Source organism: Pteropus medius, unplaced genomic scaffold (assembly GCF_902729225.1).
Source record: "Pteropus medius unplaced genomic scaffold, Ma_sr-lr_union100, whole genome shotgun sequence".
Classification (NCBI taxonomy): domain Eukaryota; kingdom Metazoa; phylum Chordata; class Mammalia; order Chiroptera; family Pteropodidae; genus Pteropus; species Pteropus medius.
Genome location: NW_024340849.1, coordinates 35,888,189 through 35,915,950, shown reverse-complemented (window position 1 = coordinate 35,915,950; position 27,762 = coordinate 35,888,189). Strand labels below are relative to the sequence as shown.

Below are 27,762 nucleotides of genomic sequence, written 5' to 3'. Positions count from 1 at the left end.
TAGTTTTTAATATTAGTTCTAGTCCATTATTTTGTATTTTCTTCTTCAGGGGCTGCAGTAGTTTGGATTTTATTCCTTTTACCTCACTTTTCCATTATTTTGTCTCTTATGTTTTTTATTGATCTCATTTCCATTCCCTTGGTTGTTATTTCATCTTTTTTCAATGCCTCTTAAGAGGATTTTGTTTGCATCCATTTGTCTTTGAAAGCCTGTTTGATTCTGTTTTGTCCACAGCACTCTAAATTTTCTCTTTGACCAAAAGGTACTTCTCTTTTTTTTTTTTGCCCCTGCCCCACCACTCTAAATTTAGACATTTTAAGTCTGCCAGGTTAAACTGTAGCCCATGCTTTGATCTACCAGGTCACTAGTATTTTCTGAGTTGGAAGTACTTAGTGTTGCTGTCATTAGTATATTTCATCTTTGTGCCTGACACTGGTTCTCTTCTCTCTTCAGTTTTTCACAGTCTGCTTTTACCAAGCCTTGACTCAGATGAGGTGAGGGTGAGTTGAGGGGCCAGGGCAAGGAGTGGATGGATATGTAATTGGTTGCCAGAGGACAAGAGAGTGTGCCCTGGGAGTTGTTTTCTGTTTTCGTTTATACTTATTTTGAAGTTTGGGTACTCTTTGTCTTTGAATTATGCTGAGGCTGTGGTTTCGTTCTGTATTATTTAGGGAGGAAATGTTTGAAGATGGTGACTTAGGCAGTTATCATTGTCTCTGCTAAATCCATGTACCAAGTATAGCATCTGCACTTTACGTTCTCATCAACAGTGCACATATCCTTGCCAGATTGAAGAATTTTGCATCAGTGTTTATAAGGGATATTGTAGTTCTCTTTTCTAATAGTATCTTCATCTGACTTTGTTATTAAGGTAATGCTGGCCTCCTAGAATGAATTAGGAAGTGTTCTCACCTCTTTAATTATTTAGACAAGTTTTAGAAGATTGAGTATTAGTTATTTAAATGTTTTATATTATTTACAGTGAAGCCATCAGGTCCAGGGCTTGTCTTTGTTGGGAGATCTTCATTACTGATTCTGCCTCCTAGTAGTTGTTGGTCTATTCACATTTTCTATTTGTTGGTAATTTAATTTTGGTAGGTTTTATGTTTCTAGGAATTTGTTCATTTCATCTAGATTATCCTTCTTTTAGCATACGATGATTCAGAGTACTCTCTCATCATTTTATTTCTGTAGAATCAGTAGTAATGTCTCTATTTTCATTTCTAATTTTAGTGCTTTTAGTCCTCTTATATTCTTAGTCCATCCAACTAAAGGTTTGTCAATTTTTTTTTTTTTTTCAAAGAACCAACTTTTGGTTTCATTAATTTTCTCTGTTGCTTTTCTATTCTCTTTTCTTTATTTATGTTTTAATTTTTATTACTTCCTTCTGCTAGCTTTGGGTTTAATTTGTTCTTTTTTTCCCCTAGTTCCTTAAGTTATAAACTTAGTTTGTTGATATGATATCTTGTTTTTTAAAGTAATAATTTATAGCTATAAACTTTCCCCTTACCACTTCTTTGCTGCTTCCCATAAAGTTTAGTATGTGTTTTAGTTTTTCATTTGTGTCTCAATATTTTCTAATTTCCCTGGTTCTTTTTTTCTTTGATCCACTGGTTATTTAAGAGTGTGTTGTTTAATTTTCACAAATTTGTTAATATGAATTTTACTTCTGTTGGTGATTTATAATGCCATCCCATATGGTCAGAGAAGATACTTTGTTCTTTTCAAATCTATTGAGACTTCATTTGTAACCTAATATATAGTCTGTTCTGGAAAATGTCCCATGTACACTTGAGAAGAATATGTATGCTCTTATTTGGGCAATGTGTTCTGTAGTATATGTCGGCTAGATTTAATTGGTTTATTGTGGTTTTTGCTTTTTTATACAGATATTAGTGTCTTCAGTCAAGAGTCAAAGACAAGGCTTTCCACTCTAGCTTGCCTTCAAGGGTGATGCTAATGGATTAGCCAAAACTTCAATTAATTTTTCTCAACATATTGCTAATTCATTCAACCAATTTTTATTAAGTGGCTGCTTTGTGCTAGTCATTGTGTTTGTTATGTGTATAATTGTATTATCCTTCCCCTTTTACTCTATATTGTCTATCAGGAGTGTCATGAGGCATTTTACAATTATCTTTAGAAATTGCAACATCTTTAGTCCTAAATATTCCTTTAACCTATCAGATGTCTAGAGGCTTATTTAAAAATTAATTACTTAGCAATTATTAGTATCACTTATATTTATTCACTCCTTACAGTGTACTGTGTGCTATATTAAAAAGATAAGTTTTATAACCTCCACTTTTCCCAGTACCTCAGTGAGGTAGGCACTATCATCATGTCTATCTTATAGAGGGAGACATTTAGGTTTAAGAAAGACATATATTTTTTGACCATAATTACATAGGTAGGAAGTAATAGAGGTAGGATCTGAATGCAGACTGCCCTATATTGGTGAAATTTGCAGACTGCTGATAACTCCCCCTTCCTTCCTCCATTCTTTTATTTTTAATTAACAAAATACTTATTTTACTTTATATTTTTATTTTAAAAATACCACCTATCAATTGTGTGTTAGGTACTCAGGTATGGAATTGAAATCTGAAAATCTGGGTTCAAGTCTTGCCTCTGTCATGCAGTATTCTGATTTAACTCTTGATCTTTGACCTAATTTTTTTCTATCTGTAAAATTGAGATAAAACCAACTCTTCTACTTAGAACATTCAGATATTAAAAGGATAGAAATGATAACATATTTGAAGATACCTCAAAATTTTATTATCACTAATATAAAGACAGAATATTTGCACTCTTAAAAACTAGCGAAAGAGAAGTCATACCACTTTACAACTGCACAGACCTCCACAATTCACAATGTATAATCTTAATAGTTTTGAAGAGTCATTTTTCTCAAGAGATTTAAGAAGCATTTTTATATTTAAATTTTATGATTACTGTAAATTTATAGTAATCAAGTCTAAGCTAATGTTGAATGAAAGAAGTCTTTGGATAAATCTAAAATTGGTTCTGATCAGTCAGGCACATTGGTTATACCATGTAAAAGAGATGTCTCAGCATTGCCACATCTAAAATTCTACCCTAGATACTACTCATTTTATGGGCCTGATCTATTAAAAATATTTCTTTTTTGTTTTACTGTGCTGTCTTCTGTATCTTTATTTATCTTTTGTCTGGTCATTCTATCCATTATTGAGAGTGGGGTATTGAAGTTTCCAACTATTATTGCAGAACTGTATTTCTCCCTTCAGTCCATCAGTTTTTGCTTTATATGTTTTGCTAGTCTGTTAATAGGTGTGTAAATGTTCAGAATTATATCTTCTTGCTCTATTGAACCTTTTATGAATATGTAATATTCATTTTGATTTCAAGTCTATTATGTCTGATGTCGGTATAGACACCCTTGTCTCTTATGGGTAATATTTACACAGAATATCTTTTTCCATCATTCACATTCAATCCATTTTTGTTTTTGGATATAAAGGGAGTCTCTCTTATAAACAGCATATATTAGAATCATGTATTTTTTTTATGCATTCTGTCAAATGCTGTCTTTCGAATGGAAGTTCAGTCCATTTACATTTAAAGTAATTACTGATAAGAAAGGACTTAGTTTTGTCATTTTGCTTTTTGTTTTCTGTATGTCTTAGCTTCTCTGTCCCTCATTTTCTGCATTATTGTATTCTTTTGTATTTAATAGATTTCTTTTGTAGTGAAATGTTTAAATTTTTTCCTCTTTTTCTTTTGTATATATTCTGTAGCTATTTTCTTTCTGGTTACCATGGGGAGTACATTTAACATCTAAAATTTTAACACTGTAATTTGAAATTATAGTCATGTGCCATATAACAATGTTTTGGTTAATGGCAGACTGCATGTATGACAGTGGTTTCATAAGATTATAAATGAACTGAATTTCCTGTAAGAAATGAAAGGATATATAGTTAGGAGGAATTTTTTTTTCTCGTATGGGAGCAGTATCTCTGGGATTTGGCAATAGATTTCCTCTCATTCACAGCACTTCAATTTTGAGTGTATGGATTACATCTCAGTCAGTTATTAACTTGTTTCAGCACAGAGGCACCTATACCCACAGTGTTCCGTATTTAGAGGGTGCTATAGCCTCCCCAGATCTAGCTTATTGGTCTTCAGAGTACATTGCAGTAAATGTACTGGGGCACAAGTTAACAGGAGCTACCTTAACAAGTGTTAAGTGCCACTGCCACTTTAGTAAAGCTTTTCGTGATAGTGTGGAGCCAATATACAGTCTATCCCCGTACTTTGGAACTGTTTTCAGGTTGTAATGATGTAATGATATAAAGCATAGGTAAGTGTTATTTATTCCATCAGTTCAGTGCCAGAGAGGGCCATTTGTGCCAGATAGGGTCAATAGAACCAAAAACAAATCTCCAAAGTCAAAGTGAGTCCTCAGTTATATACCCTCTCCATGTTAAACACCTTCTCTTTTTATGACTACCACAAAGTTCCTTGATCTGACTACTGATCCAACATGCAATAGCCAAAACCACATTGCCTTGATAAATCCCGTATGTTCCTTTATCTCTCCATCTTGATATCTTATTCCTACTGATCATCAGGTCACCTTTCGCTCCCTCCTGACAGTCACTATTGTGGCGATCTATGCCTTACTCAGCCAGTTTCACCTTGATATTTTCAATCAGTTTAGCCCACATCCTGTTCATGGAGCAGCATTCACATCTTCAGTGTACTATTCTGATCCTATTGGAGAGAAGCAGAGACAGTATTTATAAAGTCTACAGTAGTGTACAGTAATGTTCTAGGCTTTCACATTCATTCACCACTCACTCACTGACTCACCCAGAGCAACTTATAGTCCTGCAAACTCCATTCATGGTAAGTTTTTTAATTTATACCATTAAAAAAAATCTTTTTTCTTTCTGTATTTTTACCATAATTTTTCTGTGTTGAGATACACAAGTACTTACCATTGTGTTAAAGTTGCCTACAGCATTCAATACAGTAACATGCTGTGCAGGTTTGTAATCTACAAGCAATAGACTATACCATATAGCCCAGGTATGTAGTCAGCTATACCATCTAGGTTTGTATAAGTACACTCTGTATTTAAGTTCACACAACAAAATTGCCTAATGACGCATTTCTCAAAATGTATCTCTGCCATTAAGCAACGTGTGACTGTATACTAGCTTAACTTATATAATGTGCAAAAACTCTCCTCCTTTACTGCTCTTTCCCTACCCCTTTGGGTTGTTGATATTGCAAAATTACATCTTTATACCTTGTGTACCCCAAAGCATAAACTTATAATCTTTTAAATGTGTTAGTCTCTTAAATTATGTGGAAAACAAAATGTGGAGTTATAAATCAAAGTTAAAACAATTCCAGCTTTTAGACATAATTGTTTTTATTTAGTGTATTTGTCTCTAAAGTCATAGAAAACAAAAAATGGAGTTATAAACCATTATTAAAATAATACTGGCTTTTTATAATTGCCCACATATTTACCTTTACTGAGATTTTAATTTCTTCATGTAGCTTCTAATTACTATGTTGTGTCCTTTCCTTTTACCCTGCAGGACTCCCTCGAACATTTCTTGTAAGGCAGGTCTACTGGTACAACAAAACCTGAATTCTTCAGATTTTGTTTATCTGGCCTGTCTTAATTTCTCCCTTACTTTTGAAGGACAGTTTTGCCAGGTATAAGATTCTTGGTTAACTTCTTTTTTCTTTTAGCACTTTGAATGTACCAGCCCATGCCTTCTGGCCTCCAAAGTTTCTGATGAGGAATCTACTCAGAATCTTTTTTGAGGGTCTCATTTATGTGATAAGTCCACTTCTATCTTGCTTCTTTCAAGATTCTCTTTGTTTTTGTCATTTGAAAGTTTGATTATCATGTGTCTCAATGTGAATCTCTTTGAGTTCATCTTACTTGGGATTCGTTGAGCTTCTTTGATGTTTATATTCATGTCATTTCTCAAATTTGAAATGTTCTCAGCCATTATTTCTTCAAATATTCTTTCTTCCCCCTCTTCACCTTCCGAGACCCCTATAATGTATATATTTGACCATTTGATGGTGTCTCATAGGCTTTGTTTACTTTTCAGTCTTTCCCTGTTCCTTACACCAAGTAATTTCTATTTTTTTTTAATCTTCAAGTTCACTGATTCTTTCTTCTGCCTTTACTAATATACCATTGAATCCCTCTAGTGAATTTTTCATATTAGTTATTATACTTTTCAGCTCCAGAATTATTTTTTTCAGTTTTTTGTCTCTTTATTGATATTTCCATTTTGTTCATACATCATTTTCTTGACTCTCCTCCTATCTTTTTATTCCTTGAACATCTTTAGAACAGTTGTTTTAAAGTCTTTGCTTTAGTACATTTATCCTCAGGTCTTTTTCTGGGACAGTTTTTATGAATGTTTTTCCCCTTTGAGTGGGCCATAAATTTATGTTTCTTTGTGTGTATTGTGATTTTTTTTGTTGTTTAAAACTGGACATCAGAGTTACAATAACTCTGAAAATTAGATTCTCCTCATTCTCCAGTGTCTACTAAAGTTTTGTTTGTTTTTTTGATTGTAGGATCAGCTTGAGATATACATTTTAGATCTTCTCAGATCTTTTCATAGGCTTAGCCTTTCCTTGGGCATGTGTTCACTTTCTAATTTTCCCCATATATGCAGTTGTCTTTGAATGTCCTAATCTTTCATGTCTGGCTTCCAAAAGGGAAAAAAAGAGGAAAGTGAGGAGATGGGAGAAAGAGGGGACTGGCCCTTGGTAAGTGCCCTGGAAGTTATTTTGGCTAGAAAGTGAGGGCCTTGGAACAAAGAGAAGAGTTGCAGCGACAGTGGGCACCCACCTCATCTGTACCTCCGAGATCAGAAACAACCATTAGTGAGTGATCAGAGCATATAATCCTGATAGTTGGAGGACAGATTGTTTTTACACATCATAGTTCCTGCAAGCTGTGTGCAAACTGCTCCAGCATAACCGTCTGCCTCAAGACTGGGGGATGGATAAGACCCCTGCCAAACTAACAGGTAAAATTGACCAAAATTAACCACAAATTTACCTTCTAAACCTTCCCCTGGAAGTTACAAGCCTTCAGTAGACTTGAAAGTTCCAAAATAGTTTCAACAGAGAGATTAATGATGTTTAATTTTCTGCCATCTTCCCAGAATCCTCCTTCTCACAGTGCATTTTATAAGCTTTTTACGAGGCTTCTTTGATTTTTCTTCCTCAGAGCTTCAATGCTAAAAGCCTCCAGGGAAAAAAGTCATCATGTAATGTCAGGCCTGCTTCTTTGTGCCTCACCTCTTAATAGGATCATGGCCAATCCCTCAAGTCTTAGCAGCCTCGAACTCTAACTTTTTGTTTCTCTATCCTCGTGAGATTGTCTAATACTCTCTTCACTTTCCTACTTCTTAGTAGCTGCCCTGTCAATGGCTTCTTAGTTTCTTGTTTTACATTAACACATCCCCAAAGGAAAAACAACATGGAGAAAATTGGGGTTTCTTCATTGAGGTTCTCTTCTCTTGGGACTTTGACCCATCGAGACCTGGTTCCCTTGGCACTTTTCTGCCTTCAGACTTAAAAATAATTTTTCTGGCTTTATTGGTATTTATTGATCAGGACAGCTGTCATAAGTGATGGTCTACAACAGAAGCAGAAATCCTTATACAATTTATATATTTTGTGTATTGCAAACATCTGTTTGAGTTAGTGTTTTCAATTCACTTTATAGTATATTTTGATGAACAGGAATTGCTGATTTTAAAGTAGTTGATCTTAGCAATTTCTTTTATGAATTGCTTATTGATGTTTTATTTATCATTAGTATCATAAAGTTAGTGTCCTTTATAGTTTCCCGAAGGTTTTGAAGTTTTACCTTTTATTTAAATCTTTCTCCTAACAGTGTTTAATTTTTGTTTTATTGTTTTGTTTTTTTCTTATGGCATGGGGTAGCAATGGTAATTCAGTTTTTCAATATATATTTATATGAAACATATACATGAAATATATTAATATATATATGAAAAAATATATATATATACCTGCCAACACACATATATATTTAATCACTTGTCCTAGCAGCATTAATGAATTGTTTGTCTTTCGTCACTGATCATTAATGTCTTCTATGTCACATATACATGAGTCTTTTCTGAACTATCTATTCTTTTAGTTTATCTTTATTTTTCTCTCTTTTCTCTTATTGGTTAATTTATTTACAATAGCATGTGGCTCAATTTACTATAACTTTAAAATAAATTTTATATTTTTTAAGGCATATACCCTACCTACCTCTTCTCCTTTATTTCTTCTCCTCTCTCCACTTTCATATCCTTACCTCCTGCTCTTTTTGATTTCCTTGGCCGTTCTAGGGATTTTGCTGTTTTGTGTAAATTTAAGTATCAGTTTTAAATGCCACCAAAATCTCTACTGGAATTTGAATTGGCATGGCCTTGAGTCCATAGATCCACTGTTTTTCACTGATATTGTATAATTTTGAGCCTTCTATCTATAAACATGATTTATGTCTCCACTTATGCATGCCTTCTTTGATATATTTCAATAGTGATATTTTTATGTCTACAGGCTGTACACAATTTGTTGCATTTATCTGTTGGGTTTATTCTTAGGTAGGCACTTTTTTATTGCTATTATAAATAACATTTTTGGTAATTGCCTATTCTGTTCCTAGAATGTAAAAAGCAGGTTGCCGTTTTTAAAAAAATCATATGCCAACTTGTTATGTTCTTATTTCTGATAATTTTTAGATTTTTTTAGGTTATTTATGGAGACAGTGATGTCAGGAGTAAGATTAGAATTATTAATTCTTTCAGCTCTTTAAAAATATCTTTCCATTGTTTTCTGATATCCATGTATGTGTTCACTTTCAGCCTGAGTTAAACTTCAGGGAAACAGCAACACATTTGGAACTCAAATGACTTCAAACATTGGATGGTCAAATAAATATTCAATATTAAAAACTATTATAAAATGGTTAAAAATAAAATGTGAAATCACAAAAATGAATAACAATTACCTGTTAAGAAATTAATAAAAAGAATTGTAAAAGAACCAAATATGACGTTGAGAAGTGAAAAATATTATTGAATTTAAAACTTTATTGAATGGATAGATCCAATTAAACTCGATGGCCCAAATTAAGTTTGCTTTACTCCAGAGAGGATTTAGGACTGTAGAACCTGGGATGACTATTGACTTGAGATCACTTTCATCTTGTTCCAAGGAACCTGACTTATTAATCAGCAGTCTCAGATAAAATTTCTCCACTTTAACAGAGGCTCAAGAACTAGTACTAGCCACAGGCATTTGCCCCTAAGGCAGTCTGTGTGCTCATTGCTTATTTTTACTGACACTCTTTTAACAATTGTGTACCCAACGCTAGAATGAAACTGTCTTATGCTGGTCCAGTTATAATGCCATGTAATTTCTTCTCAGTAAATCTAGTGTACTTACTGCCTGAAGCAAAAGTGTCACCATTAGTATTTTCTTTGGGAAATTTCTACCTTATTGCTTTTGCTCATTTGTCTGTTGAGTGCTTATTGCTTCTAGATTTATATACATACATACTATATATGTATAGGAGAATAATTATTTGTTGTATATGTCGTAAATATTTTTCTCTTAATCTTTAATGTGTAACTTTATTTTCAGTGTCTTTTGTTATATGAAGATTTTTAAGTCACAATATTAGATTTATCACTTTTTCTATATGGCTTTTGAATTTTACCTTATTCTAAGAAATCCTTCCCTATTCTGAGCTCATAATGATGTGATTCTATATTTTCTTTCAAGATATCTATACACGTACACCTCATATATGCACACATACTTTTTCATCTTCAGTAATTCTTGATTTTATCTTTGTAAATGTCTGAAGCAGAAATTAACTTTTTCCCAATTGGATTGCTCATCTCAAAAGTAGTTACTGAAGAATTCATCATTCTTACCTTTCCGATTTGAAATGCCACTTGTATCTTATAGTAAATTCTCATTTATACAAGGCTGCATTTCTAGGATTTATTTTAATGCTGTGTCTTTGTTTTATTTCTGTATTAATATTTTTATGTTCTCAATTATACCTTCATTATTTGTTTTCATATCTGACAGTGTTTTTTAAATTCCTTTTTTATCAAAGGTGTCTTGATTTGACTTGTTATTTTTCTATAGCATGTGGATTTTAGAAATGGCAGAGCAATTCTGTGAAAATTTTGCATTGAGCTTATGTGATTATGTTAATTTGGGAAAGAATGGACTACTTTATGGTGTGAACCATCTTGAACCGTAATTATAGTTGTTAGAATTAAGTAAGGTTGTAGATAACAGATAAACTGAAAAACAGTAGCATGAGAAAGATTACTTGATATTCAGGAGAACTGAAAGTAGGCAGACCATTACAGCTATAATGGGTTCATGGTTTTAGGGACCTGGACTCCTTGTTTGCTTTCTTTCTGTTCTTCAAACACACTAATCATGTTCCCACTGTACATTTTTTAGTAGTGCTATTCCCTGGGCTCTCTGTCCCCCAGTCTTCATATGGCTCGGTCCTTCTTAATTCAGTCTAGAAGTTTGAGTTATCTTTTTAGAGAGTCTTTGCTTGGCCAATCAATGGAAAGTGGCTTCTTCAATCACATCCACTGTCTTAAAGCACTTATCTAAAATTATCCTTATTCATTTGTTTAGTTTTCCTGGTGTTTCCTATTTTTTGAATCTCTCTGAGAATTTATAATAACTTTGGTTTACTGTTGTATAATGTTTAGAACAATACCTAATTCATAATAGACATTTTGTTGAAATAATGAATTTTGAAAAAGAGAATAGGAGTACCTATAATCTTAATTATTTTTTAAGATATCTTTTGTTTTTGCACTAAGATACAGTTTTTAATTTTGTATAATACTTTTTAGTAATTCGAGTCATACATGGTTTTATGCATATCTTTTAATGATGTCTTTTTTTAATTTGCTTTCTTGGATATTAATATCAATATCACTTCAGTTATTGTTGAAATGAAGCTTAAAATAGACCCTTGATATTAACTCTTGGTAAATAATAAGTATTAGCATATGGCATTAGATTTTGTCTTGACTTAACTGGATGAGGTTTAGTAGCAGGTAGTATCTGCTTACTTTTTCAAAACTACCTGTTTAACCAAAAAAAAAAAATTGTTATTCGGGACTTCCCACTAAGAAAATTATATTTTCTAATCTGCTTGTCAGTATACTTGGGATGAGTAAAGAAAGCTATATAGTTTTTAACCACCAGAGAGTGCCAGAGATTCATGTTTATTCTTCATATTTCAGAATCAGAAGTGTCAAATATTATAGTACTTCTGCATGTTTGTATAGTTAGCCCTACTTAAACTGATTGGCTATTTGATGATGATAAGGAATTATTGTCATTTTTTTTGAAGATGTGATAAGGCTTTATAGTTTTTTTTAAGAGTCCTTATATTTTAGAGAGAAATAATAAAATATATATGAATAATATATATTACTTCCGTTAGTAAAGGTATTTTAACAGCTAGGAGTTTAGTGTGATTACAATTTTTTTCTTTAAAAGCCGCTTTTAGAAAATAAAAAAATATATAGAATAAGGTTACATGCTATTTTCATAGATAATATTATTCCACCAACTTTAATGTCCATTTTTTCATATTGCAGGAATCAGATTCTCTAGTGTTGATTAAATGTATTCTACCTTGCTTCTTATGTAATTCATTACTTTGATATTTATTTACTGAGTCTATTTGTCCTTATATGTACAAGTGTATCAATAATACATATTGATTATAAAATATATGATGTAATATATGTGGTTAAATCATTCCAAAGCAGGGACTTAAAGAGAAAACAGTCTCTGGTGACAAAAAACACTCTCACCTTGTAAAGACAAAGGAGAGACAGGAAGAAGCATCCATGTGAGCTGTGCCCAGATTAACTCTAAACCTAGAGTTAAAATTCATCAAAAAAGTCTTCTTGGTAGAGTTGCCTTATGCTAAATCTTGTTAGAAAATAAGTTCTTAAACATTTCTTACAGAGAAATTACAGGAATGAAAATTGGGAGATGAGATTGTGACATCTTTCAAAGTTATTAGCCAGATTTTATCATAGTAAATGTTATTTAGGAAAAAAATGTGTTGCACTTCCATGAAGAATGAGCTGGGAAGGAGAAACGGTGGTAGATACACCATAAAGCAAATGTTGAAGTTAGGTGGAAAAGAGACAGGGCATATCTTTTTTATGTCATGGGCATCTTCAAGAAGGCTCAAAGCCAAGAGGCAATGATAGTGCTGTGGTATGATTTATAGTAAAAATTTCTTAACAGGCTTAATCATTCATTTAAGAATATATAAATATAGGAAAGGGATGCTAGGTACTTTTGAAACATTTATAAATATTTATAAATATTTACTAGTAGTATATAGATCAATTTCAGAATTACCCAGGGAACTTGTTAAAATCCTTGACTGTGAGGCTCATCCAGAATGAAATCTCTGGAGACTGGACCTGGGCAAAAATTTGTATTTTTACAATCGTATTTCTTGATAGTCAATATAGGTTTAGTACTGTAAGTATAGACCATCAGGTCTCAAAATGTGGTCTATAGAAAATTTTGAAACTGAGATTCTTTCAGGGAGTTTTCAGGCCAAAAAATTTTTCATAATAATATCATGTTTTTTTTGCCCTTTTCAGTATATTATTTGCTTTGATGGTTTAAAAGCCATGATAGTAAAACAGCTGGCACCTTAACATTGACCAACACAGGGTCACCAAGCCATACTTTTAGCCATTTATTCTTTACTCTCACACATTCACAGTAAACAAAAAGAAAAGCAGCTAGTTTTTTAAAAATGTTTTTAATGAAGCAGTACACATTATTTCATGAAGTCTCTATCCTTCAGTACACACCTTTTTAATATTCTGTATGACAAAATGGGAAGTTTGTGTAAGCTCTTAAAGCTCTCCCCAGCATGCCAAAGTATCATGGTTGCCTCAAGTACTTGTGCTTATGTTGCAGTTGTGAGCTGAACCACTTTTTTCATGGAGCACCATTTTTACTTGAAAGAACAAAGAACAACTGACAAACTATGGTTACTTAAACTTGGGAATTTGACAAGCATTTTCTTGAAAATAAAAAAGTGAGTCTGTTACTTCAGAGAAAACAACAGACAATATTTTTTGCCAGTGATAAGGTTTGAGCTTTTCAAGAAAAATAAAATTTGGAAAGGTCGTATTTATTACCATGAGCTTAACAACTTCCCAAACTTAGACTTTCTTATTAGATTGGTGCAGATATTAACCTGTGAGTTTAGATTCACATGTATAATGAGTCTAAATTTGGAAGATCTGTATAACTCAGTGAACCAATATTTTCCGCATTACCAACACATGATGTTACAAAACCATGCATCAATAAAAGATCCATCCAATATGAAGAGGACCAATGGATTTTTAAAGAGATTTGCAAAAATAGAAAACATTGCCATTCTTCTAATTATGTTTTAGTTTTGGTATTGTTAGTTTTCATAAGAATGGTATTTATGTTAGCATGTAATTGTTTTGTTAGTTTTCAATGAATAAATACTCATTTTTTGTTTCTAATATAGTTTTTATTCAAAATCACATAATAGGTACAGTTTTCACCTCCCTTTTGCAGATAAAGGGATCGATGAATAGAGGTAGGAAGAAACTTGTTCACGATTATTCGTTTAAAAATTGTCAGAACAGGGACTGAAACTTGCTCTCTTTAACTATAGAATTGGTACTCTTAATTTTGTTATCAGTATTTTTCCTAGCCTGTGTAGTCTAACACAGTCACCTAAGTGTGTTAGTTAAAAATTCCAGGTTTCTGGTCTCCATCATAGACCCACTGAATGAGAATTGTGGGTGCTGTGTGTGTGTGTATTTGATTGTGAGATATACTTTTAAGTGGTTCCTAAAAATCACAAAAGTTTGAGAAATGCTGCAATATACTGTGTTGCATTTGAGTTAATAATACGAAAGACAAAAAGACTTTCCCATGAGAAAAATAACTTTAAAATAGGCATAGAGCTGGAGGAATAAACAGGGTGTTGTGTGAGTTTACATACTGGCTGGGGTAAAGTAGAGGTTATACCCGAGAATGGTAAAAAATATATATATATATTGAAGCCGAACTTCTTTACCAGAGATTAGTAATCTAAGGGAACAACTTGATCTTTTAAGAATAAATTTTTTTGTATATATTTTTTTAGGGCAACTTACTTATTTGACTAGGTAATACATATATGCATACAACTCAAAAGGTACAAAAGGATATACAGTGGGAAAATAAGGTTCTCCCTTGCTTCTTTTTCCCTCTGCTATCTAGCCAGGCTCATCTTATAGCCAGCCACTGTTAGCAATTGATTTTGTATCTTTCTAGATAAAACCTTTTCAACACAGATAGTAGTATACAATTCATATGTTTTACATTTTGGTTTTTACAGCTTAGTAGTAATTAATCTTGGAGATTATACTAAGTCAGTATATATTCATTGTGATTTGGTATTTTTAACAATTACATAATGACGGGCATTAGGTTGTTTCCAGTGTTTTGTACAAGGAAAACAAAGCTGCAATTACTATCATTTCACATCATTTCTAGGAAGAGCAGCTTATTCATTTTAAATTGTCAGATAATGTCAAATAGCATTCCATGGAGGTCGCGTTAACGAATTATACTCTGACCAACAATGCTTAAGGTAGTATATTTTCACATGTGCTAGTAAACTTGAAAAAATTTGCCAATCTAACAGGTGAAAAATCATATCTTACATTTCTCTTATGAGTGGGGTAGAACATCATATATTTGAGTCATTTTAAATTTTCTGTTAACTGAAGATTCTTATGCTTTGCCTATTTTTCCATTGGATTGTTGGCCTTTTCCCTAGATATTTGTAAGTGCTCTTTATAAAGATAATTTTTCCACAGTATGGATTACTTTATTCAATCCTCTCTCTAAGATATAGGGACTATAACGTCCCCGACTTAACTGAAGACGCGTGTCTAGAGAGATTAATTGATTTGTTTTATTTCACATAAATACTAAGTGACAGAGTCTAGATTCCATAGTAGGCATTTTGACTCCGCCTTTATCATTTTTACTTGCGTTCTTCTGCTTGCCAATACATTGTAATAGATAAACAGCACACTGTTCTGAACATAAAGAAATTTCTCAACTATTTAAGTACCATTTATACACTACTCTGAGGAATGATATACATAAACATGATTAATATCAATAAAATTATTCTGGTTGGAGTTTATGTGGGTTATTAGAGTAGAAGACAGAGTAAGACCCATCATAATGGAGACAAAACGTGTTCTCAGCAGTTCAGAAGGTTTAGCAATTGGACAAATACTTTAAAAGTATAAACACAAACTAAACCAGCATTTCTAAAGTATGCATTTGAGGTAGGCCTGGCTATGGATAAGGCTTTGACAGCTGAAAGATAATAAAGCAAGAGTTGTTGAAGACTATAACAGGAAGGGAATAAATAGCCTGAGCAAAGGCCAGAATCAGTAGGAGCTATTCAATAGTGAATAGTGAGAGAGGGAGGACTAAGCTAAGGTCATTATCTGGAAGGCCTTGAATATCAGGTTGAGTTCGTGGGAACATGGAAGATTTTGAATAGGAAAGTGATGTGATTCACTCTTCTTTAGAAGAATTAGTAGTTGGGTGATATTATAGATCTTAAGAGGCAGGCACAAACTGGTTAACTTTATCAAAAGCTAAAAAATTTCATCAGTTTCAGAAGCCAGAATACAAGGCATTAATGATAATTAGGTAATACTTCTTTACTTTTTGTATAGTACCCTATTACACCCCACAGAATCTAAGTTGGAAGCCTTTTTCTACTGAGGCACTATTAAATTTCTTTTTTGTATGTCTTTAAAAATAAAACATTGTTTTTAACAGAGCCTTCATCAAAAGGCAAGCACCACATTAGACCAGAAAACTTGAAGACGTGATTCAGAGGTTCTCACTTTCTTTTCTTTTAAAATTAAAATCGAACCACAATCACAAATAAGCCTCAACATCAAAGCCTTTATTACTGTCTTAGCCTTATTGATACTGCTGTTACAACACTGTGTTGTCTTTGCTTTCCTCCAGTCTGTCTACTTTCTTGGAGGAAGTTTAAAATGGCTTGGGTACTGTTTATTGTGGCACCTTTTCCTCTTTTCTCAAGAGGGGTCTTCCTCTACTCCTGCTGCCCTCTGTAACCATAGCAACTGGCAGCTCTACTAGAGGGAGTTGTGTTCAGCTTGGGGCCAGATAGGCAGAGGGAAGATAGGCAAGAACAGATCTTATTGGGTGGTTAGTTCTCTGCTTATTTGCAGATGAGAGCTGCAAAAGATTCTAAAAAAACATGGGACTGTCTCCTCATTGATGAATTCTATTCCATTCTAGTACTATGCTAGGAACTGGTAGTAAGTAGGCCTGGTATTGCTCTCTGCAGCCTATGTGTGAAATCTTAACAGGGACTATGCAGGAACCCTCCTGTGAATGCAAGGGGCAGTTTGCAGGGCCTGTGTACCCTGACACACATCTGAAATTATAAACATTCAATGTTACGTGCATGTGTATAAAGGCCATGTGTCTATAACTTAAATGATTCTGATTTTATTTTTAAGGGAAGGATGAGGTTATATGTCTAAACTTCATCTTATTTTCTATCTCCAGTTTTCTTGCTCTAAATGTTTACTTATTTTTTTAATATCACTAATCATTTTGATTAGGTAATCCATGTACATAGTACAAAATTCAAAAGGTAGAAAGGAGTATAATATGGTATAAGCCTTATTCCTATCTCTCCTTCTCTATTTCACTTTCCCAAGGGGAATTTCTCATGTATCTTTCCATGCGTGTATGTGTGTTGTGTAATTTTTTTAAGGTACTGTGTATTCTGCACATTGTTTTTCTTTTTTTTCCCTTCACTTTACAGTAAACTTTGGTGATTGTTCTGAATCAGGTCAAAGAGAGCTGTCTCGGTCTTTGGAGTGGCTGAGGGAGACCTTAGGAAGCACCTACTCTAAGTTAATTGGTTTTTCAGGGGAAGAAGAATTTGAGGCTCAGATATATTAAGTAACTGGTTAGGATTCTGTTTTGGAGTGAACTGACTTTTCATTGATGTGTACTTGGTCATTTTTTTTAAATAGACTTTGTTTATTAGAGCAGTTTTAGGTTCACAGTAAAACCAAATGTAGAGAATTTCCTCTCCTTCCACCATAGTCACAACCTTCCTCATTATCAACATCTACAATCCGAGTGATCTATTTGTTATAATTGATGAACTTACACTGATGCATCATTATCACCCAAAGTCCATAATTTATATTACGATTCACTCATAGTGTTGTACCTTCTATGGGTTTTGACAAATGTATAATGACATGTATCTACCATTATAGTATCACACAGAGTGGTTCCACTGCCCTAAAAATACTCTGGGCTCTACCTATTCATCCCTTCCTTCCTCCCCTTTAATTCCTTGGCAGCCACTGTCTCTGTAGTTTTGCCTTTTCCAGAGTATCATATAGTTGAAATTACCATTATTTACCCTTTCAAATTGGCTTCCTTCACTTAGTAATGTGCATTTGTTGCCTCCATGCCTTTTCATGGTGTGATAGCTCAAATTTTTTTAGCGCTGATTCGTATTTATTTGTTTGGGTGTACCACAGTTTATCCATTTACTTACTGAAGGACATCTTGGTTGTTTCAACATTTTGGCAGTTAACGAGTGAGCTGCTACAAACATTCATGCACAAGTTTTTATGTGGAAGTAAATATTCAGCTCTTTTAGGTAAATACCAAGGAGTGCAAGTGCTGAATTGTATGGTAAGAGTACATTTAGTTTTATAATAAACTGCCAAACTGTCTTTCAAAGTGGCTATACCATTTTGCCTTCCCACCAGCAACGAATGAAAATTACTATTGCTCCACATCCTCACCAGCATTTGGTGTTGTCAGTGTTCAGAATTTTGGCCAATTAATAGGTGCGTAGTGTTATCTTATTTTAATTTGCATTTCTCTGATGACATAAGATGTGGATCCTTTTTTCATATGCTTATTGGCATCTATATATCTACATTCTTTGTTGAGGTTTCTGTTCAGGTTTTTGGCCTGGTTTTTAATTAGGTTGTTTGTTTTCTTACTGTTGGGTTTTAAGAATTCTTTGTATATTTTGGATAATAGTCCTTTATCAGATGTGTTTCTTGCAAATATTTTCTCCCAGTCTGTGGCTTGTCTTTTCATTCTCTTGATACTTGGTTTTTTAAAAATACTTGTTATTCACACCTCTTAAAATACTTTTTCACTCAGATCTTGGTTCATCTTTATACACTTAGACTTTAGGTGTATAGATGTTTCTGGACATATTATTTTGTTTACATAGATGGCAAATTGATTTTTAGACCCATTCTCAGCCTCTCATACTTCTGACAATACGTCTGTGACATTTGATAAGGTGGAGTCCAACCATATTCATATAGTTTCTTTATATTGAATATTTCATTTGTTGGTTTGAGATATTAATTGCTTTACTTTTTTCTTTTTGCCATTGCAAAAACATACCTTTTAATGTTGAACTTTTATATATACTGTTTTGATTAAAAGACCATTTTTTTCTTTACTTTCAACTGCTATGTCTATCACTTTACTTTCTTTAGTTTACATCTCATATACGTTTTAAGTAGGAACCCTTTCCTACCCGCAATGTGCTGCTTTTTAAAGTTGAACACCAGAGGCCTTCATTTCTTGAGTACTTGACAATTATAATTTATTTTCTTTTTCTGTGCACAAATGCATTGTCAGAGAGGTTCATAATGTAAATCTATTGACATGAGACCACATGGTATACCATTTGGCCCATGCAATAAAGGGAAACAACATTTTTTTATATAATCATGTTTACGTAAGTTATACATTGTTGTGGACGTTATGATCAGTAATGTGCTTGTTATTATATAGGTGATAAAGGTGCCTTGAAGAAATTTTAGAATTTCTTTTCTCTCTCTCTCTCTCTTTCTCTCTTTCTCTGTCTGTCTCTCTCTGTCTGATTCTTTCTATCCTTAAACATTTATATATATACTCATCTTACTACTATAGCCATTTAGCAATTCTGTTAGATAAAAACAACTATTTAATTTTGCTGGTACAAGATAAGGAGCTCAGACATTTTACGTTTTACATGTATGTCTTTTGTAAATGTGTGTGTTTAATTTTATATGTTATATATAGGCTCTTTGCAGCCATTTGCTCAAGGATGTGGTTTAATGAATTCAATGAGTACAGATGGAGCACACCAAAAGTCTGAAACAGAAAAACAAAACTAGTTTTAACCATTTGGTTTCAGAATAGCTAGTCAATAAAGCTGCTTCTCAAGTCCCTTTGTATGGGTATGGATCTTTTATGACTAGGTAATTTCTGCTACCCCTCAGTGGAACAGTGTAGTGCACTGGGGAAATCTGAAGGGCTTTTAATCATCTTGGATGAAAACAAAGAAGTCTGTTTTCATTTCTGTGTCTTTCATTGCAAGGAATTTGTGGATAACATAGTATAGTTCCAAATCCTTCTTGGTATATCTCATTTACTAAACTGAGAGAAGGAGTTGGGCACTAGAAGACAAAGTTGCTTCTGATTTATTTTTCTGATATTAAATGTACACAGTGGTTAGAAATACTAGTTAATTTTAAAGGCTTACAGGGAAAGATAGCCATTCTTCAATTCTTTTCATTTGGATGAATTGAATAAAATTATGTCCTTATTTATAAGGAGAGACCTATAATTTTTTGCTCTCAAATCATTCATAAGCACCACCACCACCACCACCACCAAAAAGCTATATCTTTGTTTTCTTTTAGAGATGAAGATGATATCAATGATGTAACTTCCATGGCAGGAGTCAGCCTCAATGAAGAAAATGCTTGCATCTTAGCAACAAACTCTGAATTGGTTGGCACGCTCATTCAGTCATGTAAAGATGAACCATTTCTTTTCATTGGAGCTCTACAAAAGAGAATTTTGGACATTGGTAAGTGCAAACTTATGATTATTGATCCAATGGGACTATTCATTCCATGGAAAATGTTATTAAAAGAGGTAGCTTAGCTGGAACTCTAAGGCTTACATAAGGCTCTGGAAATAAATAAGATGTCATAGTAATTACATAAAGAGATTTTATTTTAAAACTATTAACATAAGTCATGTATAACCAGTGGTTTCTGGGTTAGAAAACAAGTTAATATTTTATTCATATTTCTTAATGGGAGATGTGTATGTTTTTATATGAATATATCTCAGCCCTGAAAGTTAAACCCACCCTTTCATTAAAAGAACTGAATTAAAATATTAGGGTTCTGCAGTATGTGAAAGGAAATGAAAGAGAACATACCAGTATTATTCTGGAGCCAAACAGCTTTTCATTGTTGTTGTTTAATACCAAACTCACAGTAATGTGAAAGGCTGCACTCTCCCTAAATTAACAGAAAAAAAGAGACAGATTGGTGAAAGATTATTGTGTGAGGTATCTCATTTCTTGTCCTGACCCTGGGCCTTACTGGAAATTAGCTTTCCTCCTTCACCCATGTCAAATTTGGGGACCAGTGCTAGTGACCTTTGAGTAAGAGCCTTTACATTTTATATCGAAGGTCTAACAAAAATGTGAAGGTTTCTGATTTTTGATATACCCATGGTATATTTAAGGACTGCAAAGTATATTACTATTACATATTTTAAGTTTTCTTTATAAACTACTCAATAAATATTTGAGTACCTACTATATGCTATGCAAATTACTACTTTTTTATCTCTAAGTTGGGTATATATTATCTTTCTTCGATCATGAAAAGCTAGAATGTACAAGTTGTCCAAAAGGATAGGAATTCAGAAGAGCTGATTGTAAAATGTTTGCTTGTGTTTTGTTTGACTTTTCTCCCCTATCCCTTCTTCCCTCTCTCTTTCTCTCTTTTATGTTTTCTTTTTTGCATATGTATTTTGTACTGTACAAGATCTAGTTTCTTAATGTTGGAACAAGCCTAGGCACTATAACTTCCTGTGACACCTTGGGAAATTTCCTGGTATTTATTTGAACTCTTTGTAACCTGGAGCTTTGGTAGAGTAGAGGTAGATTACTTTGTCAATCCTCTCCCTTACAATTTTATTTCTAGCATGATTTAAACCTTGATTATATGATAGAAAATTTTTTAGCATTGAAAGAGCATTTTCGATCATTTAGGACGGGGATTGGCAGTTTTTCGCAAAGGGCTAGATAGTAAATATTTGCCGCTTTGTGGGCCATGTGGTCTGTGTCACAACTACTCAACTCTGCAGCTACAGTGCAAAAGCAGCATAGACTGTATGTAAATAAATAGGCAAGACTGTATTTCTATCAAATGTAATACCCTAAAAGAGACCAGATTTAGTTTGTAGACTCTGCTTTCAAGGAGAATTCTAGATCCAACTATTGTGTTTTCATTTCTTAATGATGAAGCACGAACTAGTCATTTAATATCATGGGAAATTGCAAAACTTCTTACTTCTAAATTATCTACACTTAAAAAAAAAATACCATAGAGTGAATGGAGTTATGTATTTCTAGGAACGTTTTCCATTTATAGTAAAATTTTATCTTTACAGAATATTTTTAAAGGGATTTTTTTTCTACTTGAATATGTTAGAAGAGTAAACATGCCAGTGTTCTGCCTTTTTTTGCTAATTACTTAAATTACACAGACATTCTATAAAATCACGTAAGAAGCTTGCAAGCACCAACTAGATCTCCTTGATCAGTCATGTTGATTTTGTTAAAGTGGGTGCTTTATTTAAAAGTGGAAAGTTTTCTTACGGTATTTAACTTTATAACTTTGTCATGTTTTATTGTCAGTTTTGTGAAGATCTTAGAACATTTGATTGTTCACTAAGCCCTAGAATTGTTTGCAAATCCCAGCCTTGTTTATTTCTAATATTTTAAAAATATGGTCTTTTACATAGAATGAATTATCTATTTTATACGTACATATGAAATTATTTTCAGAGTTTCCCTGCAAAACACTAAATATTTGTAAATGTTCATTTTCTTTAATTTAAGCATGAACTGGCATGTCATTCCCTACCTACCCGGTGTTTAGTTGTAATTCTAATCATCAGATAGTTTTGAAATTGTACTATCCCTTCTGTAGAAGGCCCCCGCTATTTGTTTATGTTGGTTTTATTAAAGTAGATTTGACTTTGTAGTTTGTTTTCCCCTCTTGAATCTAAAATTGGCAATGAATTCAGTTTTGCTAGAAAGTAATGAACTATATTTTGAAGGTTTAGCTTTGAAGTTGGATAATTTTATATCTTCCTCTTGTCCAGTTTATTGTAGCCTGCATTATGAATTAATGTTTACTATTTATTATGGAATAGTGTCAAGAATTTATTTAAGATTTGCTGGCTTTTATTTAAGTTTATTTTTGCCATACTCATTCACACTTTGATGCATATATAAGAATACATTTTAGATGACGTGCAGAAATAGTGATATTTTTTAAATTTCTGTGTATCTGCATATATTAAAAAGAAACACAATAGCACTATTAAAAGCTTATTTAAATTAGACTACCTAATTGCCTATATCTTTAGATTTAGGTCTCTGTTGATACAGGTGGTTTCACTGAGCTGGAGAATTACTATTTAAATAGTTATAAGGTTGATTTATAAATGAACTTTTGCCTTTGGGTATGTGGTCCAAATTGTTTTCCTGAAAGTTTCATCCTAGTTAGCAAAAGGAAGAATAGAAGTTTGGTTTGTTTATGGAAGGATATATAGTGAAAGAGAAGTTATTCAAATGGATGGGTGAAATAACGAGACTTTGAACCCATTTCAACTTGTAATTTAATTACTAGGTCAATTTATCAGAATGAGTTAGTGCAAAAAATAAGCGTGATGGGAGTATAGGTATGTCTTTTAGGTGAGGCATTAACAGAGACTGACAGTCTGAATTCATTGAAATAAATGTCATAAATTGTTAACAGTGTCAAATAGGACAAAATGTAATTTTCTATTTTTTTAATTACTAAAATTAACAGAATATGGCACTGATTTCTGCAGTTACCATTTTTCTCCCTGAACACTAGACTTGATTTGTGTTCTTATTAACTTTGTCCTATAAATGACCTTGCAAAGAGAATGATTCTAGAGGCTAAGTGAAACAATGTCTATATTTTTTGAGGCTTCAGGCTAGGTTTTATTAATATAATGTCTAAGATCTTTGAAGTTGTGACTTTACCAGGAAAATCATAATCTCCAAACCTTTATTCATAATGGGTATGACTTCCAGGGGGAACAGAATACCTGCTGTGCTAATTATTTCAATTATCAGCCTCTACTAAAACACGTAATGGATTTTCTCTGCTTCCACAGGTAAAAAGCATGACATTACGGAACTTAACTCTGATGCTGTGAACTTGATCTCCCATGCAACACAGGAGCGATTACGAGGCCTTCTAGAAAAACTGACAGCAATTGCTCAACATCGAATGACAACTTACAAGGTAAAGGAGATCATTAAAGAAGTAAGACTCTTCTCTCTCCTCTTTATCATGTTCAGGTAGTTTTGTTTCTTTGTTTTGTAAGGATTCATATTCTAAGTATATTTTGAAAGAAAATGGTTGAGACATATTTCATGTTGGTAGAAAATCAGTCTCATTCCTAATTTGCCTTATTTGGATACACTTACGTGACAAATAAAAGAGTTTATAAAGGTATCCAAAGCTTCTGTGTCAGTGTAGATTGAAACACATCTGTTCTGCCTTAGGCTTCTCCTCCTAAAGCTTTTGATTGGGAAGGATATGTTAGAATGGAATATCAGATAGTTGTGTTCTCTTCAGTGATCTGTGTTCTGCTAGTACTCACGTTCCTTTAAATAAGTTAAATGATTGTATTGATTGCTAATACTAGTGTAGTCATTATCATCATTGGCTGCTTTTATAAAAAAATTAAATGCAAGAATACCCTAGTGGTGTGAAGCAGATCATTTGTCATCATAAAGATGAAAGCACTTGATTTATTTGAATTACAGTTTGGGGGGGGGAGAACGAATTTATTGGGTGATGAGGAACGAAAAAGAAAAATGACAACTTTTCTCCCCAACATCAAGAAATGTTCATAGCTAGATTTTTATAACATAGTATGTAGATAACCTTATGAGGTTTTGAGTGTGCAAGAATGGTGATTGTCAAGAATGGTGTCTTGGCCATAGGATAAAAGGAATCCAGAGCTATATCAGCTGTCACACCACTAGTAAGTTCTCTGGAGCAATCATTCTGGGTTTTGGGGTTTTTTTTTTTCTGTCTTTCTGCTTCATTTAGAATTTTGGAAGGGCTATTTATAGTTGCTGAGTTCCTCACTTGTATAAACCTTTGTGAGACTTTGCTGGACTGATGTAAAAATATGTGATCATCAGGAAAAACCCACCCCAATGTGTAAAAATATGTGATCATCAGGAAAAACCCACCCTTTATGTGTGTTTCTAGAACTTATCCATTCTAGGTTATCTTAATTTGTTGGCATATGATTATGCATAGTATTCTCTTATAATCCTTCTTATTTCTGTAAGGTCAGTAGTAATGATCCCACTCTCATTTTTTATTTTAGTTCCTTAAGGTATAAAGTAAGTTACTGATTTGAGATCTTTCTTTTTAAATGTAGGCATTTACTGCTGTACATTTCCTGCTGAGCACTACCTTCACTGAATTCTCTAAGTTTTGATACATTTTGTTTTGCTTTCATTCATCTCTAAGTATTTTCTAATTGCCCTCAAAATTGTTTTGACTGATTGTTTGAGAATATGTTGTTTAATTTCCACATTGGTTAAATTTCCAGTTTTCCTTCTATTGTTGATTTCTAGCTTCATTTCATTGTGATCAGAAGATTCTTTGTATGATTCAGTCATTTTTAATTTATTGAGGCCTGTTTTGTGGCCTTATGTTCTGTCTTGGAGAATGTTCCATGTGCACTTGAGAAGAACGTATACTCTGTTGTTGCTGGGTGGAGTGTTCACATGTCTGTTAGATCTAGTTGATTTATATAAAGTGTTAAGTTCTCTGTTTCCTTGTTGATCTTCTATCTAGATATTCTATCTATTATTAAAAGTGGGACATTGAGGACTTCAACTATTATTGTAGAACTGCCTCTTTCTCTTTTTAGTTCTGTCAAAGTTTGCTTCATATATTTGAGGGCTCCTCATGTATTTGAGCCTTCCGTTTGAGTGCTCTGTGTGTATTTTCTTGTTATATCTTCTTTGGAATTAACTCTTTTATCAACATATAATGTTCTCGATCACTTTTAACAGTTTTGACTTAAAGTCTCTCTTGCCTGATATTAGAATAGCCACCCCTGCTTTATTTTGCTTATCATTTGCACGGAATATCTTTTTTCATTCTTTAATTTTCAACCTACTTATGTGCTTTTATCTCATGTAGGCAGCATTAATTGGATCATGTTTTTTATCCATTCTGCCAGTCTCTACCTTTTGATTGGGGAGTTTAATCCATTTATCTTTAAAGTAATTACTGATAAGGAAGAACTATTTTACTGTTTTTCTGTATGCCTTATAGCTTTTTTTTGGTCCCTCATTTACTCTATATACTGTCTTTTTTGTTTAATTGATTTTTTTGTTGTTGTTGTATACTGTTTTGATTCTCTTCTCATTCCCTTTTGTGTATTTTTTAAAGATATTTTCTTAGCGGTTACCCTAGGAATTACAATGAATATCCTAAATTTATAATAATCTAGTTTGAATTGATAACCCCTTACTTTCGGTTCGGGAATATGGAAGAATTCAGTCTTCCTTTTTGGCTTTTTACTGTAACTTTTAAAAGAGTCTTATTATTTTTTAAACCTGGATTTTCTTCTAGTCTCACCTTAGTCACCCTTGTGTTTCAGAGACACATAGTGTACTTTCCTTTACAATGGGCAGTTTCTTTACAAAATGTAACATATACAATTTAGTATGGAATGGAATTTTTCCAGGTAATATTTACTATTCTAAATGCTATCCAAAGCTCTATTGCATATAGCCTTTAGATGACATTTTATCTGTTGTATGTCAGCAGCATATGTTCCAAGGATTTAGTTACCCCACGCAAAATGGATAGTATCTACTACCCTACCTGGAACCTCTCTGAATAACGTAGCTTAAAGCTAACACCTCCTAACCTTCTGTCTTGTACAATGCCTATCCTAATGATTTTCCCCTTCCTACCTTTCCCCACACAGTTATTCCTTAATACAGGTAATGGCGCTGTCTGAATTTGTACTTAAAGAAAGGCAGCTACTAAACAGAAATAATAATCATATAGTTATATTTGGATCTACTTCAAAATTGTGTTTTGTAGACTTTGTAATAATCTTTGTGTCACAGATTTAGCCCTGTCTTTATATTTCACTTCATTCCTTATAGAATTTATTTTCATCTGTATAGTGTGGGAAATTTTACTCTGTGAATTTTACAAAAGTGAGTACTTTGATTAAAAGCAACATCCCACCATCTTTTTCCATTTGATATCCACCTACTTCTGATAATCTTTCACCCAGTTAGATATAATTCTCTCATTAATCACAGTCCATAAAATGAGATTTCAGTAAATAAGTAGAAACTGACACATGTGGTACAAAGCTTTTGATCTTTCTGCCAGGTGTTTTCCCATTGAAGATATATTATAGTCTTCTGCATGTCAGTGGTTGTGAAGAAACTTCAATGTTTTCCAGTTGAAAGGGATTGTATTGCTTTCTTGAGATGGGATTCACTTGGTGGTGTTAACATTTGGTCTAGGTTCTTACATTTTTCATTGCTAAACCACTCTACTCTGTGGTGCATGAAGACTTCAGTTAGGCCCGCTGGGTAGACAGGAAAGAACATCATAAGATTGGGGTTACTGTTGTTTAAATAAGGTTGGGAACTCAGAAGGAATTGGGGAAGCACTCATTTGTTTAGTTCCTGGAAGAGTAAAAGAAGAATGTTGCATTCGTTAAGCCAGAGGCTGTCAGAGCTGGGAAAAAGAGAAGGAATCTTAGCATGGGAATGAGATTGGGTCAAAGTTTAGAAAGTCTGTGCCCCTTTTTAATTTAGTGTTTGTTGTCTTTTAAAAATTAAATCCTGCCAGTAAACTCTCTCCAGTATATCTGAAGATAAATGGTAAGGATGAAGTATTTAAGAAACCACTGGTTATTATGTTTATACCTCGATGGTTGGCCTATAATGTATTCCATATTTTCTTATATTATTTAACTTTAAAAGCATTTGAGAATTCTTTTTGCATTACACATGAAATAAAATAAGTAGCACTAATACATCCTTGTTCGTTATACTATGTAATACTCTTTTGATCTAGTTAAATACCAACAATAAAAGTTTAATTTAAAAAGAATCTTGGGCATATGAAATCTCTCAGTCCCAGTTAATTGAATCAGTTATAAGCATGGGATAATACAAAAATGGGAGTGGAGCTATACCCATGATCTCCAAGCCAGGCACTGACTGTCGGACTGAATGTTTAAAAACATTTCGTTTTTCAATTATACAGTCTCCTTCAGTCCCTCTCTCTTATAGCTTGGATGTCTGAATTGCTGAGATGAGGAGATGGCAGGATGTTGTAAATATTGATTGGGAAGATTGCCCTATACACTCACTCCCTACCCCATGCA

At 33.1% G+C, this 27,762-nt stretch overlaps 1 protein-coding gene across 3 annotated transcripts in view; it reads left to right on the top strand.

The window, feature by feature from the left end:
- Positions 1-27,762, top strand: part of TAF4B (TATA-box binding protein associated factor 4b) — a 113,320-nt gene that overhangs the window by 40,791 nt on the left and 44,767 nt on the right. For 2 of the 3 annotated variants that reach the window (XM_039844009.1, XM_039844007.1), the window contains 2 exons: positions 19,941-20,110; positions 23,479-23,630. In XM_039844009.1, the coding sequence (XP_039699943.1) occupies positions 19,941-20,110; positions 23,479-23,630 (322 nt within the window). The remainder of the gene's footprint in view (positions 1-19,940; positions 20,111-23,478; positions 23,631-27,762) is intronic. The other variant, XM_039844008.1, reaches the window with a different exon arrangement.